The sequence below is a fragment of the Alternaria atra genome (genome assembly GCF_907166805.1).
Source record: "Alternaria atra isolate CS162 genome assembly, contig: 30, whole genome shotgun sequence".
NCBI lineage: Eukaryota > Fungi > Ascomycota > Dothideomycetes > Pleosporales > Pleosporaceae > Alternaria > Alternaria atra.
Window position 1 is genome coordinate 707,735 of NW_025091329.1, and position 13,195 is coordinate 720,929.

The following is a 13,195-nucleotide window of genomic DNA, read 5'->3' on the forward strand; positions in this document are numbered from 1 at the left end:
GATGGAAACAATCGCGATCTTCCACTCGGTCCCTTCTCCACTCTTCCAAATGAGCACACGGATCGGATCACTCGGATGTCCTGATCTGGTGAGAGGCTCTGCGAAGGATCATCTCAACGGATTGATGACGGCAGCCAAGTACCACACACGAGGTGGACAGTTGCTTCGTGTGGGTAGAGGCATATACAACAACAAAGCTGCAGAACAAGACCAATCGGTAGATCTAAGAACCGCATACCTCTCTTAAGGCAAACCATATACCTTGTTATTAAGTAGAAACTATGGAGAGTAAGGCCAGCCATTGTAAGAGGCTGAAGCCTTGGTTAGTAGTACTTGGCCTGTGGCCTTCGTTATAGCTGGTTGGGATAGGCTGCAACCCTCGGAGCGTTGTCGGGGCTTCATCGGCGCTCCACGGACCCTTAGAAGTTTCTCGAACCTAGCACTACGTGATACATAGACCCAGCACAAGCGTAGTGTAGCTTCTCTATCGAATTTATTACTGTTATACCTTGCACTTATGGTCAACCCATCGCACTCTTACAATTGAATTCGATCCTTCTGTAGCATCCGCTACGTCGAACTAGCCTCTTTAGAGTAACCTCTATAGCAGTGACGACCGAAGCCCCCTAGAGCTACATCTAGACGGACGCCTTTTAGAGCGATATATTGAAGATACTGAGTGATCAAAGAACCGATCTTAGTTAAGCCGTTTCGAACCTACTAAGGGTTAACGAAGAGCACTTACAACTAGCTGCAGTGCTACACAGCTTGGTACACGTACAAGCACCCGGAAATATAGAACGGTCTACCGAGGATCGTTGGATAAGCCTGCCATCGTCGCGGACATTAGGCAGCACCAGAAACTGAGAAAGGTCTACCGAAGACCGTTAGATAAGTCCACTACTTAAGGCGTGGCCTAAGAAATCGACCTACCTACACTGGCACAATGGCAGCAGCGGATGCCTCTGCAGTAGGGCTGGCAGTACAGATAACGCAACTGTACCACGACGGTGTAAGCAATGAGGAGATACGAGGATCTCTCTAGAACCTATGTAGGGCCTAGGGGATAGATGAGCCTGCAGTCTAGGAAAGAGTACAGGAAGCTTTCTATATCTGGAGTATGATGAGAACTGCGCTGCAGAGGGCTGGTTCAAGCAATGTCTCTACTCCCTAGAGCAATGAGGATTCAGCGCCTATGGAGACAGGAGACCTACATCTTCTAGCTACTACAGCTACAACTACAACTATAAACCTAAACGAACAGCTGCTGGCATGGCTAGCTACCCTTCTAGCTGCGATACAACCCGCAAACACCGTTAATACTGCTGCAAAGCGCCGCCGACAGCCTGACCCGGACATGTTTGATAGTACAAGGAAGCAATACTAGGCCTTCTACTAGCAGCTGACAGCTAAAGTGGAAAATGACAAGAATGATTTCGAGAACGATAAGATGGCATGTGATTATGCCTTCGCGAGACTTAAGGGAACAGCTGCTACTCTGACCCTGCTATACATAAGCCAGATGAGAATATCTGGCAAATGGGATTTTAACTAACTTCTTGAGTTCTTTAATTAGATGTTTGGAGATCTACACAAGGAGGAGAGAGCTCGTGACAAGCTTTGGTCTATGTCGCAAGGGAATAAGAACATCTGTAGCTACGTGATGGACTTCCGGGAACAGTTACTGCTTTCTAACAGCAGCCTGGACGAGAATACGAAGATGATGATCTTTAGAAAAGGCCTCGCTTACAAGCTCTAGGATAAGCTTGTAGGCCTAAAGAGCAAGAATCTAGAGGAGCTACAGAGCAGGGCAATCGAGATCGCCGACTAGCTGTATTGGATGGACTTGCATACTAAGGGAACTAAGAACCGCTGTCGGGAAGACAGATCCCTAAACAAAGAACACGGGAACAAGCACTGTTCTCCTTCCCTAGTACTAGAGGATAGAATAGAAGGTGTAGAATACACAGGGAGATCTGGGAGGCCCCGCCGACTCAGCAGCTCTAAGTATAACTAATTACGCTGTGAAGGACGCTGCTTTAACTGTAAACGTAGAGGACATGTATCTGCTACTTGTGCAGAGGATAAAGGTTTACCTAAGAAGAAGGGAAAGAACAAAAAGACAGCTGTGCTAAAGGCCTCTAGCTCTAAGACTACAGAGCAAAGGAAGAGCAGGAAAGCCTAGAAGGAGGAACTAAGTAGTGACGAGGAATTAAGTAGTGTAGATACCCTAGAAGAAGACAGCAACTCGGGAAAAGACTAGCTCTTGCCTAAAGTTACCAGCAAGAGCTGCATGTAAGTTAGCACAATTTAGCAAAAGAGTAGGCATCCTTTAAGAAGGACATGGGCAGCAATAGGATTACTGTCGAGACACTAGTTGACTAGCATACCTTTGCTTCAACCTTAATTAATACTAGAAATCTCTTATACTCTCTTATAAGCCCCCGCCTTGTTAAACGTGCTAGTTTACAGTGCCTACCTATCTCCCCCCGCGTGTTAGAAGGAGTTACTAAAGAGCCTGGGACTATTAGAAGAGTCGCTAGGCTTACTATTAACATTTAAGGCTACAAGGACACTATATGGGGATACGTTGCGCCTTTACACCTAGGGTATGATCTTATACTTGGACGCCCGTAGATGAATAAGAGACAAGTTACTATTGCTCTATTGAAGAAGTCTATCTATATCTATTTATTACACTAGAGGATCCGCCTTATTAGCACAGAGGACCGCCCTATCCTAAAGGACCTACGGCTAAAGCGCATTAGTACAACAGCTTATTACACGTACATCTAGCGCTCGAAGAACGACAAGACAGTACAGATATTCGTAGCCTCTCTTCAAGACATTAAGAAAGCGTTAGCCCTAAAGAAGAAGGTTGATGTTATGTCCCTTCTTCCTAAAGCACACTAGCACATAGCCTAGATCTTTGACCCCAAAACAGCTGCAAAGATGCCTCCTCTGCGCGGACTAGAGATTAATTATCAGATTAAACTAGAGAAGGATGAGAATGGCAAGGAGAAGGAGCCACCCTAGGGCCCCTTGTACAACATGAGCAGAGGAGAGCTCCTAGTCTTACGCAAGGAATTGATATCTCTCCTTGACAAGGGATAGATTAGAGCAAGCAGCTCCCTAGCTGCCTCTCTAGTGTTATTCGCAAAGAAGCTAGGAGGAGGGCTACGCTTCTGCGTAGACTATAGAGCTCTTAACGCAATTACTAAGAAGGACTAATACCTGTTACCCCTAATCTAGGAGACCTTTAACAACATCGCTAAAGCAAAATGGTTTACAAAGATTAATGTATTAGCTGCTTTTTACAGGATAAGGATCAACGCAGGAGACGAATAGAAGACAGCCTTCCGCACCTGATTTGGATTGTACAAGTAGCTAGTTACCCCTTTTAGTATAGCAAACGCACCTAGCACCTTTTAGCAGTATATTAACTAGACGCTTCGTAAGTACATTAACGACTTCTGCTTAGCCTACCTGGATAATGTCTTGATCTACACCAACGGTACCCTGAAGGAGCACTAGCAAAACACAAACAAGGTCCTTAAGGCTATAGGCAAAGCTGGTTTACCTTTAGATATTAAGAAATGCGAGTTCGACGTTAAATGTACAAAGTACCTTAGGTTTGTGATTGAAGCTGGCAAAGGACTAAAAATAGATCCTAACAAGGTTAAGGCTATTAAGGAATAGGAACCCCTAGTGAACGTAAAGGGAGTGCGTAGCTTTCTAGGATTTGCGAACTTCTACTAACGTTTTATTAAGAACTACTTAGAGATAGCAGCTCTACTTACAAGGTTAACTAGAGATGTTACCTTCTAATAGGGAGAAGCAGAGCAACAGGCGTTTGACAAGCTAAAAGAGATCTTTATTACCAAACTAGTACTCGCTTAATGGGACCTAGATCGAGAGACTATCTTAGAGACCGACTCGTCTGGTTACGTAGTTGCTAGAGTACTATCTTAGTACGATGACCAAGGGCTGCTACGACTAGTCGCCTACTACTTAAAAAAGATGACTAGCGCTTAGAGCAATTACGAAATCCACGATAAAGAATTGCTTACAGTAATCTGCTGCATAGCTGAATAGGACGGAATGCTGAGGTCTTTAAAGAAGTTTACGGTAATTACCGACTACAAGAACTTAGAGTACTTTAGGAAGCCTTAGCAGCTTAGCGAACGCTAAATAAGATAGGCCTAGTTTCTCGGAAAGTTCCCAAACATAGAGATCGCCTACCGGCCTGGAGCTGACAATGTTAGAGCCGATGCTCTTTTAAGAAGATATCAGGATATGCTAGCTAATGGTTTAGATGCACGGATCTCTTAACGTTTTCTGCAGGTCTTTAAACCCGCTACTGCTACGATAGACAAAGACCTAGCTGACGACGAAGCACTAAAGATCTTTTGGTGTAGTGTTGAGAGACCGACAGTTTTCTCCTACCTAGTGTCTGCACCCCTAACCCTACTAGCTCAATATAGGTTAGAGCAACTATGGGAGGAAGCTAGGGAAAAAGATTAGGTGTACTAAGCGGCCTAGAAAGCGGTTAGGGACGGTGAACGCAAGTTTCTAACAGCTTTAGACCTTAAGCTATTAATCTTAGAGTGTCGCTTAGACGACTCTAGTAACCTATTATATTGAGATCGAAAATGGGTACTAGACAGTGAACCTCTAAGGACTAGCATTATACACAAAATGCACTCTTTAAGGGCCTTAGGACACCTAGGAAGAAACCTTACATACTAAGCTGTTGCACGGGAGTATTTCTGGCCTTTATTAAGCAACTTAGTTCGCTAGTATGTACGGAACTGTTCTGTTTGCAGACGAGTGAAGCCTTAGAGAGATGGCCTCTAAGGGCTACTACGGCCTTTACTAATTCCTAAACGCATCTAGAAGGAAGTCTCTATGGACTTTATAACTGGCTTGCCTGAAAGTAAGGGCTGTACCAACCTAATAGTGGTAACAGACCGCCTTAGTAAGGACGTAGTACTTATAGGCTTAGCAGACATTACGACAGAGAGTGTAGCTAAGGCGTACATAAATTACGTCGTTGCATACTACTAGCTACCGGACTACATTACTTTAGACTAAGGCTCACAGTTTGTAAGCCACATGTGGGCTAGGCTTTGTAAACTAATAAGTATTGAGCGAAGACTATCGTTAGGATACTACCTAGAGACCGATGGATCTACGGAGAGAATGAACGCGACAGTACAAGCCTACCTCCGCGCTTTCTGCGACTAGAATTAGAACAATTGGAAATCTAACCTAGGAATAGCTAAAATCGCAATTATAGTAAGGGAAGCGCGGTCTACAAGGATGTCACTATTCTTTATGCAGCACGGATACGAAGTAGACCCTGTTCAGATTGCTATTAAGTACGGCCTAGAAAACAAGCCTAAGGGAAAGAGAGTGCAAGACGAGCATGAAAAGGCTGAGAACATCGTAGAAAGATTGAGGCAGAGCATTCAGCTAGCTTAAGCGATTATAGGAGAGGCACAACAAGACTAAGAACTGCAGGCTAACAAGAGACGGAAACAAGCTCCCTAATTGCGAGTTGGTGACAAAGTATAGTTAAAGCTAGGCGATTACTTTAAGACTAAGAGGCTAAGCAGAAAACTTGACTAGAAGAACTTAAAGTATACGGTACTTAAGATTGTAGGACTAAGCGCAGTCAAGCTAAACACTCCTGGACGAGTTTATCCAGTATTCAACGTTAACATGCTGAGGCTCGCTTTATCGGACCCGTTACCTAGTTAGCCACAAGATGATAACGAGCTAGAGCCTATTGAGGTGGATGGAGAAGAGATGTATCTGGTAGAGGAGATCCTGGAGGAGAGAGGCCAGGGGCACAGAAAGCAGTACCTAGTAAAATGGGAAGGCTATCCTGATCTAACTTGGGAACCAGCCGTAAATCTGAAAGAGACTGATGCTCTCAAAGATTGGAAACACGCCGCACAGGAGGGATCTAAGCCTAAGAAGGGGGGTACTGTAAGAGGCTGAAGCCTTGGTTAGTAGTACTTGGCCTGTGGCCTTCGTTATAGCTGGTTGGGATAGGCTGCAACCCTCGGAGCGTTGTCGGGGCTTCATCGGCGCTCCACGGACCCTTAGAAGTTTCTCGAACCTAGCACTACGTGATACATAGACCCAGCACAAGCGTAGTGTAGCTTCTCTATCGAATTCATTACTGTTATACCTTGCACTTATGGTCAACCCATCGCACTCTTACAGCCATCACTCTGGATATACGGATGTCAGTGAAATGCAGTAGAAGCTATGAGGTATAAAGAGATGAACCTTTGCTTCAGTTACACCCATCACAGTCCAGCATCTACTCCATCGATCAACTGGCTTACCTCGAGCCCGAGATTCCATTATCATCAAGATGATCTACATTTCAACACTCCTGCCGATGCTTGCGGCCATCGTAGCTCGTCCGGCTATAGGAGCTCCCTCATCTCTTGTACCTCGTCAAGAGGACTGGGACGGAGAACAAACTGGTGGCATTTTCTGTGAGAGACGTTTGCAACCCAATTGGGCTGACTGTAAGCTTCCGCACCTCCTCTATTACTAACCTCGTCTTCATAAAGATAAGCTAATCATTTCCTGCTGGTAAACAGGCAGCACTATCATGGACGGCAGCATGTACTTTGGCGAAGGAGACCCAAACTTCAGTGTCTGCGTCAACGCCAACGTGTGCCGCATCTGGACCGAAGGGAACTGTCGCATTTCCTTTTGCAACAATGAAGGTTATGAAGTTTGCGACCCGGCTTCTACCTGGGGCGACAGGGCCAGAGACATTGAAGGCAACTGCAAATCCAGCGATTCGGGTGGCTACCAGTCCAAGGCTCCACCTCAGGATTGGTCCGAGGTTGCCATCAGGCTCAACACGAACTGGCGTCTGATGTCCACGTCCAATGCTGGAGAGATTGAATACAAGGAAATGTCTGTGAAGGAGAATGAAGCTGAGCTTCGTGCCTTGTACGAGGATATCGAGAGTGTCGTCGCAGCATCTGGAGCCAATGAATTGGAGGGCCGGGTATGCATTCTAACTCTACTACACCTATTTATAAAGAAGCTAACTGTTTTCAAAACAGCAAGCGGACAGGTTCTCGGAAGTGGTCATTAAAGCCAACGTCTACAGGCCCGGATCTGCAGTATGGGTCGGACAAGTCGTCAACGACGGCGATTATACTGTTTCGACTGCAGAATCAAAGACGTTTTCCATCTCCGCATCCGCCACTCTTGGTGTAAGTGCTTGGGATGCAGTCAGTGCTGAGATTGGTGTCTCTGCTAGCTATTCCACAACTATGACGAACACCGTGTCGGTTAACATCAACATTCAATGCGGTGGTGGGTACGGTCAGGTTTACTGGCGCCCGTTCTTTGACGAGTATGAAGGTACTCTTGAGTCTGATGGACGGCGGGTCAGGATTTGGGTCCCTAAAGATACGGATGCGTCGCGTATGAACTACGACTACCAGTGCACTGGCTAAGCAGTGATATATGGTGTGAGTTAGGTCGCTAGCATTCATTTGTTTGGTAAAGTCATACTGTACGGGTGTAATGGACTGCTTTAATCTGGTTCAACACCAGATGAGCTGCAGATGGCAGTTCAGTAGGTACGACTGCCAAATACCAGCAATACAAACCCTGATTCTCAATCTCATTGTGTAAACTCGTTATTCCGTCCCTGTCTTGATTGGAAGATTTTGTCTCTTATATCTCTTTGCGCACTCTACTCTTTACTTCAAGCCGTCTCGATGCAAGACGGAAAGGAATGGAGGCGCAGGAAGAGTACCGTTAGAGCCCCTGACGTCGGCACACCGCTAACCCTAAATACTTCCGGGTTACAAGGTTCGCTGTTGGCCGTGGCAAACCGATGCCTCCGCTGACCTGTGAGACTTAATCTTGCTTGCTTTCTCATTGTGATGAAGATGATTCCCATGCCGCACAATTTTCCAAAGTCTCCCTTGGAGGAGGCTACTATCTGACGATGCACCGTAGGCGAACTGCGCAATTATGCGTTGCATTAATGAAAGCTCTGGTCATCTCTTGATCAAAAGATAGAGTATTCCAAAGTTCTCGGAAGTCTACCGAGGATGCCCAGTTCACGATGACCGAGGGTCTAAATGTTGCTTCAGAGCACGTGACCTAAGCCAGGCGGCGTCCCGGAGGCTTCGGCGCTATTTCATCCGTGTAAGATATCGGCAGTTGCAGTTATGACATTCGAATACAACTGCCGACGCTCCCAAGGTCCACAGGATGTCGCTATCGTCTCACACAAGGTTTAGCTGTCGAATTGATGATAGTCGGCAGTTCCAGAATAGCACAGAGCACATTGGCGATGCTGCGCCGTCTCGTACGAAAGGTGATGTAAAGGAGTATGTGACGGTTCCAGTACCGTACCGTGTAGTCGCGTGTACCAGCAAGTTGGCCAATGGCAGCTGAAGAGATATATTGAATGCATCGCGATAACCGAGTTTTGAGGCGAATGAGCAGCTTTTATCGATGCTTGTTCTTGGTGTTGAGACGAGGTTTACCCCGCGAAAGCGCCCCGGAGCTACCAGCCCCGCGCGATCCAAGCTGATCCAATCCAGCCACCGACCCACCTTGATCATATCGCGCCTCAGCCATCAACTGCCGACAAACATAATCTTGCGCAAGCACCCAAACGTGTTACGATGGCGACTCCGACCCCGAGAAGAGTGCGTGACGAAGCGGGAAGAGGACGGCACATGCCCGATTGCTGCCTTCCATTTATATGAGCTTTCGCCCCGGGCAGCGTTAGATATGATATTCGCTGCTTACTTTGCTCTGAATCTACTGTTACCTGGACCCCGGATCGAATCTCTCGCTACCGGTTAGATTGGGTTACGCAACATGCTGGCTACCGAGATCCTTCCGCTGCTTTTGCAGTACTGGCCACTTGTATTGGCAACAACCACCATTGCATATCTACTCAACAACAAATACTGGAAAGGGCTGAATAAGTACCCCGGACATTGGGCTGCCGGATACACCAACTGGTGGCGGTTGTGGGATGTGTCAAAGAAGAATCATCACTGGACGAACCTTGCGTTGCACCGTGAGCATGGAGACATTGTCAGGGTGGGCCCGAATGTCCTGTCTTTCGCGGATCCAAAGGCCATCAAAGCTATCTACGGGCTGAACAAGGGTGTCTATAAGGTATGTACATGCAGATAAGTCTGCTGGACGATAACTAACTTTGCCAGTCTGACTTCTACCCTGTCCAAGGTGCCGTGTCCAAGGGAGCACCGCTTCTCTCCCTCTTCTCCACCACCGACGAAGACTTCCACGCAAAGTACCGCCGATGCGTCAACAACGCATTCGCCATGAGCTCGCTCGTCAACTACGAGCCTCTCGTCAGCTCGACACTCACATACTGGCTTGACAAGACAGAGGACATGTTTGCGAAGACTGGCCAGAGCTGCAACTTCAGTCAATGGCTGCAATTCTTCGCCTTTGATGTAATCGGTGAGTTGACATGGAGCAAGCGACTCGGGTTTGTGGAGGGAAACAAGGACGTCGATAACATTATTGGATTCTTGGGCAAGTTCTTCGACTATGTAGCGCCGGTAAGTCATCACAAACCATCATTGCCGATATCAAACTTACGCCTCTTCAGGTCGGCCAAATCCCCATCCTTGACCGTCTCCTGTGGAAGAATCCCATTAGCCTCTTCGCCCAGCGCATCGGCCTGGACAAGCGCATCCATCCCGTCACCCTCTTCGCCCTAAACCGTTCTAGTGAGCGTGCCAGTCAAGTCGAAAAGATCAAGCGGTTTGGTCTCTCCGACGACGAAAAGGCTAACCCTCGTGGTATCGATCTCCTCTCCAAGTTTGCTCAAGCAAGCCACGATCATGAATTTATGGATGACAACCGCATCCTGTCTACCTGCACATCTATGGTCTTTGCTGGTTCGGAAACAACCGCCATCTCGCTTTCAGCTGTTTTCTACTTCCTGGTCAAGCACCCACGTGTCTACCTGAAGCTCATGCAAGAGCTCGACAACGCCGTAGCAGATGGAACCATCGAGTCTCGTCCCGACAAGACTGTCTCGTGGCCCGAAGCCCAGAAACTCACCTACCTCGACGCCGTCGTCCAAGAATCTTTCCGTCTTCACCCTGCACCCGGTCTTATCCTCGAGCGCGTCGTACCCAAGCAGGGTATGCAGATCTGTGGTGAAATCATTCCTGGTGGTACGATCGTCGGCTGCAATGCATGGGTTGTACAGCGTCGACCAGAAGTATTCGGAGTAGATGTTGATACGTTCCGGCCAGAGCGTTGGATCGAGGCTAGCCCTGATAAGCTCAAGGAAATGAAAGGAACGATGTTGCAGTTTGGTGCTGGGGCTAGAACATGCATTGGGAAGAACATTAGTCTCCTGGAGATTTACAAGCTGGTGCCAAGTTTCTTGAGGAGATTCGAGATTGAGCTTGAATACCCTGGTGCTGAGTGGAAGACACACAACGCATGGTTTGTCACACAAAAGAACTTCAATACGGTGTTCAGGCCAAGAAGAGGCTCGCCATAAGCAGCACATTTTATTGTTTGCACAGCGTTCTAGCGTAATGAGTACATACATTTGCACCTATCGAACAAACAAATTTCATGTCATGAATAGCACAGTTTAGCTCTGAGGGGATCTGCTTGATCTATACAGCACTTCTGCCTTCTAATTCCGCATTGGTAATTGGCACCTCTATTCCGCTCGCTTCTTCTTCATGCCTACCTGACGCTTCCCCATTACATCTCTGCCTTCCTCAATACTCAGCAAGGCTTCACGCTTCTTCTCCGTAACAGGCTTCAGCGCATCCCTTACAACCCTGCCTTCAACGCTAACACCTTCCTCCTCAAACTCCTCCATCTTCTTTCCCACACGCGCTTCGATCGCCAGGATAAGCTCCACATCCCTCTGTCCAATCAGAGTAATACTTGTACCAACCCTACCAGCACGCGCAGTACGACCAACACGATGAATATAATCATCCGGGTCGCGAGGTACGTCGAAGTTGATAACGAGCGCCACCTCCGGGATATCCAAACCACGGGCCGCGACATCAGTAGCGACGAGGATCCTAGCAGCCTGCGCACGGAACCTAGCGAGGTTACCCACGCGATCGTTTTGCTTGAGACCAGAGTGGAGTGCTGTGACGCGGTGATCGAGGAGGCGGAGCATGTACTCCAGGAGGGTAGCCGTTTTGGTACGATTGCAGAATATGATGACGCTCTTTTTGCTGTTCTCCGGTGTGTTTAATAGGACGTGGAGGTAGCATTCTTTGTGCGTAACGGGGGTTTGTAGGTACTTTTGCTGTAATTTTGGTGGAATCGCAAGATCCTCTGTGTCGACTTCGGAAACGAAGATGGGGAGACGGCCTGAAGCGCGAGGTTGGGACTTGAGTGCCAGGACCTCGGGCGTTACGGTCGCGGTGAATAGGAGGGTTTGCCGCGTTTCCTTGGGGGGTAGGGCGGACAAACAGGTTTCAAGGTCGGGCAGCATGGAGCCTTTGCCTGGGGCGAGTAGACGATCGGCTTCATCGAAGACGACAAAGCGCACACGGCGGAGACCACAGATAGTGTCTTCGCCTGAAGTGCGGATGTGCTCTGCTAGGCGACCTGGTGTTGCAATGACAACGTGAGGACGTGAGGCGAGAGCAATGGCTTGGGAGCGCTGGTCTGAGCCTCCAGTGATAAGAATGGGCTTCATTGATTGCGGCGCTGAGATTGCTTTGACTTGCTCGTAGATCTGGATTGCGAGCTCGCGAGTGGGTGTGACAATAACGGCGAAGATGCCGCTCGGGTCTTCGGCCCACTTCTGCAATATCGGTACAGAAAACGCTACAGTTTTACCTGTACCGGTTCTTGATCCACCGATACAGTCCTTCCCTTTTAGGATCTCAGGGATACAAGAGGCTTGAATACCTGTTGGGCGCTTGATCTCCATGCTGGCGAGCGACTGCACGAGCCATGGCGCTACGTTGAGCGATGTGAAATCCAGTTTTGGGATCGTTTTCGGTGCGGTTCCGGGAAGCCCAGGCGATTGTGCATCAATGTTTGATGTGTTTTGCTGCTTCGCTTTGATGCGCGAGATCGATGGTGCTGTTACCGGCAGCGGTTTCACAGCTTCAGCTTCGGAGGCCGAACTCTCAACCTCGGTCGGCGATAATCTTCTTCTCTTCCTAGCCCCTGACTGCGCCTCGAGGATGTCTTGGTCCGATGCACCGGAATCGCTGTAATCGGAGGTCACCATGATTGTGGTTGTTGCTTCGCATGTACGTTGGTGGTTCAGGTTCGAGTGTCTCCGAAATTTTATGCAGGGATATGTCGCGCTAGTCTTATCGATACAGCTGCGAGGAAGCTTGCACTTTCGGATTCGCACTTTGAGCAAAAACTTCACGACTTGGACAGCCTGGATATCCACAGAAGGTGCGATCAATTATCCGAGGGAATGCTATGCTTCAGTACTTTGCAGGTTTGATTGCCGGGCTATAGACTATCTTGCCCTTCCATCTCTCTTATACCTGCAACAATTCTCCCCACACAGACAGCTCTTATCTAATCCAGCCCAATACTTATCCCCATAGTCCAATGTAATCTCCTTTCCAGCATCTATTCCCTTGCTGACTAATACTATCCTCTGTGTATTCAGCCAGGTAAAATTTGAACATTGCGAGTTCGGCTTACAGCTATGATTGATGAAGCGCGTGAAGTTCCCTGCTCTGCCCTGCCAAATCTGGTAGCTGGCCAACGGCGTTGAGCTGTCCAGCACGTCGAGGTGTCTGACGCCATTCGTTATCAGCCCGACGAGCTCGCCGACGGCTGTCCCACGATCATACGAGGTCAACGCTACGAGCCCATTATTTCTACCGTCTGGGGTTCGGACGATTTGGACAGGTGGTGGTTTGCGCTTCACGCAACCAAAGAGGGTTGGGAAACAAAAACATAAATTATCCTGCGGATTTTCGGATTGTGGCTCATTACACAAAGCGCAAATATACGCTCCGCCTGGTCTGATTACAGCGTTCGATTGCGGTGTCCAGCGTGGATCTTCACATCCCCAGACTGATTCGTCAATAATCGATTCGTCGATGTGTTCGAAAGCAAAATATGGGTCGTGAAGCAGGTATGTTTGGCGCAGGGGTACAGGATCTGATCCGTCCTCAAAAAC

General features: G+C 48.1%; 3 protein-coding genes across 3 annotated transcripts; 2 read left to right on the top strand and 1 right to left on the bottom strand.

Moving 5' to 3' along the window:
* Positions 1 to 6,634: 6,634 nt before the first annotated feature.
* On the top strand, positions 6,635 to 7,499 carry ALTATR162_LOCUS9632 (uncharacterized protein; the record flags this gene model as incomplete). The annotated part of the gene is made up of 2 exons (XM_043317266.1): positions 6,635 to 7,042; positions 7,101 to 7,499. The coding sequence occupies 2 exons, from the start codon at positions 6,635 to 6,637 to the stop codon at positions 7,497 to 7,499; spliced, it is 807 nt and encodes a 268-aa protein (XP_043173201.1).
* Positions 7,500 to 8,886: 1,387 nt separating this feature from the next.
* Positions 8,887 to 10,561, top strand: ALTATR162_LOCUS9633 (uncharacterized protein; the record flags this gene model as incomplete). Its single annotated transcript, XM_043317267.1, has 3 exons — positions 8,887 to 9,192; positions 9,240 to 9,602; positions 9,653 to 10,561. 3 exons carry the CDS (start codon positions 8,887 to 8,889, stop codon positions 10,559 to 10,561), a joined length of 1,578 nt encoding a protein of 525 aa, XP_043173202.1.
* Positions 10,562 to 10,729: 168 nt separating this feature from the next.
* ALTATR162_LOCUS9634 (uncharacterized protein) lies at positions 10,730 to 12,277 on the bottom strand (the record flags this gene model as incomplete). Its single annotated transcript, XM_043317268.1, has 1 exon — positions 10,730 to 12,277. The coding sequence occupies one exon, from the start codon at positions 12,275 to 12,277 to the stop codon at positions 10,730 to 10,732; it is 1,548 nt and encodes a 515-aa protein (XP_043173203.1).
* Between the last annotated feature and the right edge of the window lie 918 nt (positions 12,278 to 13,195).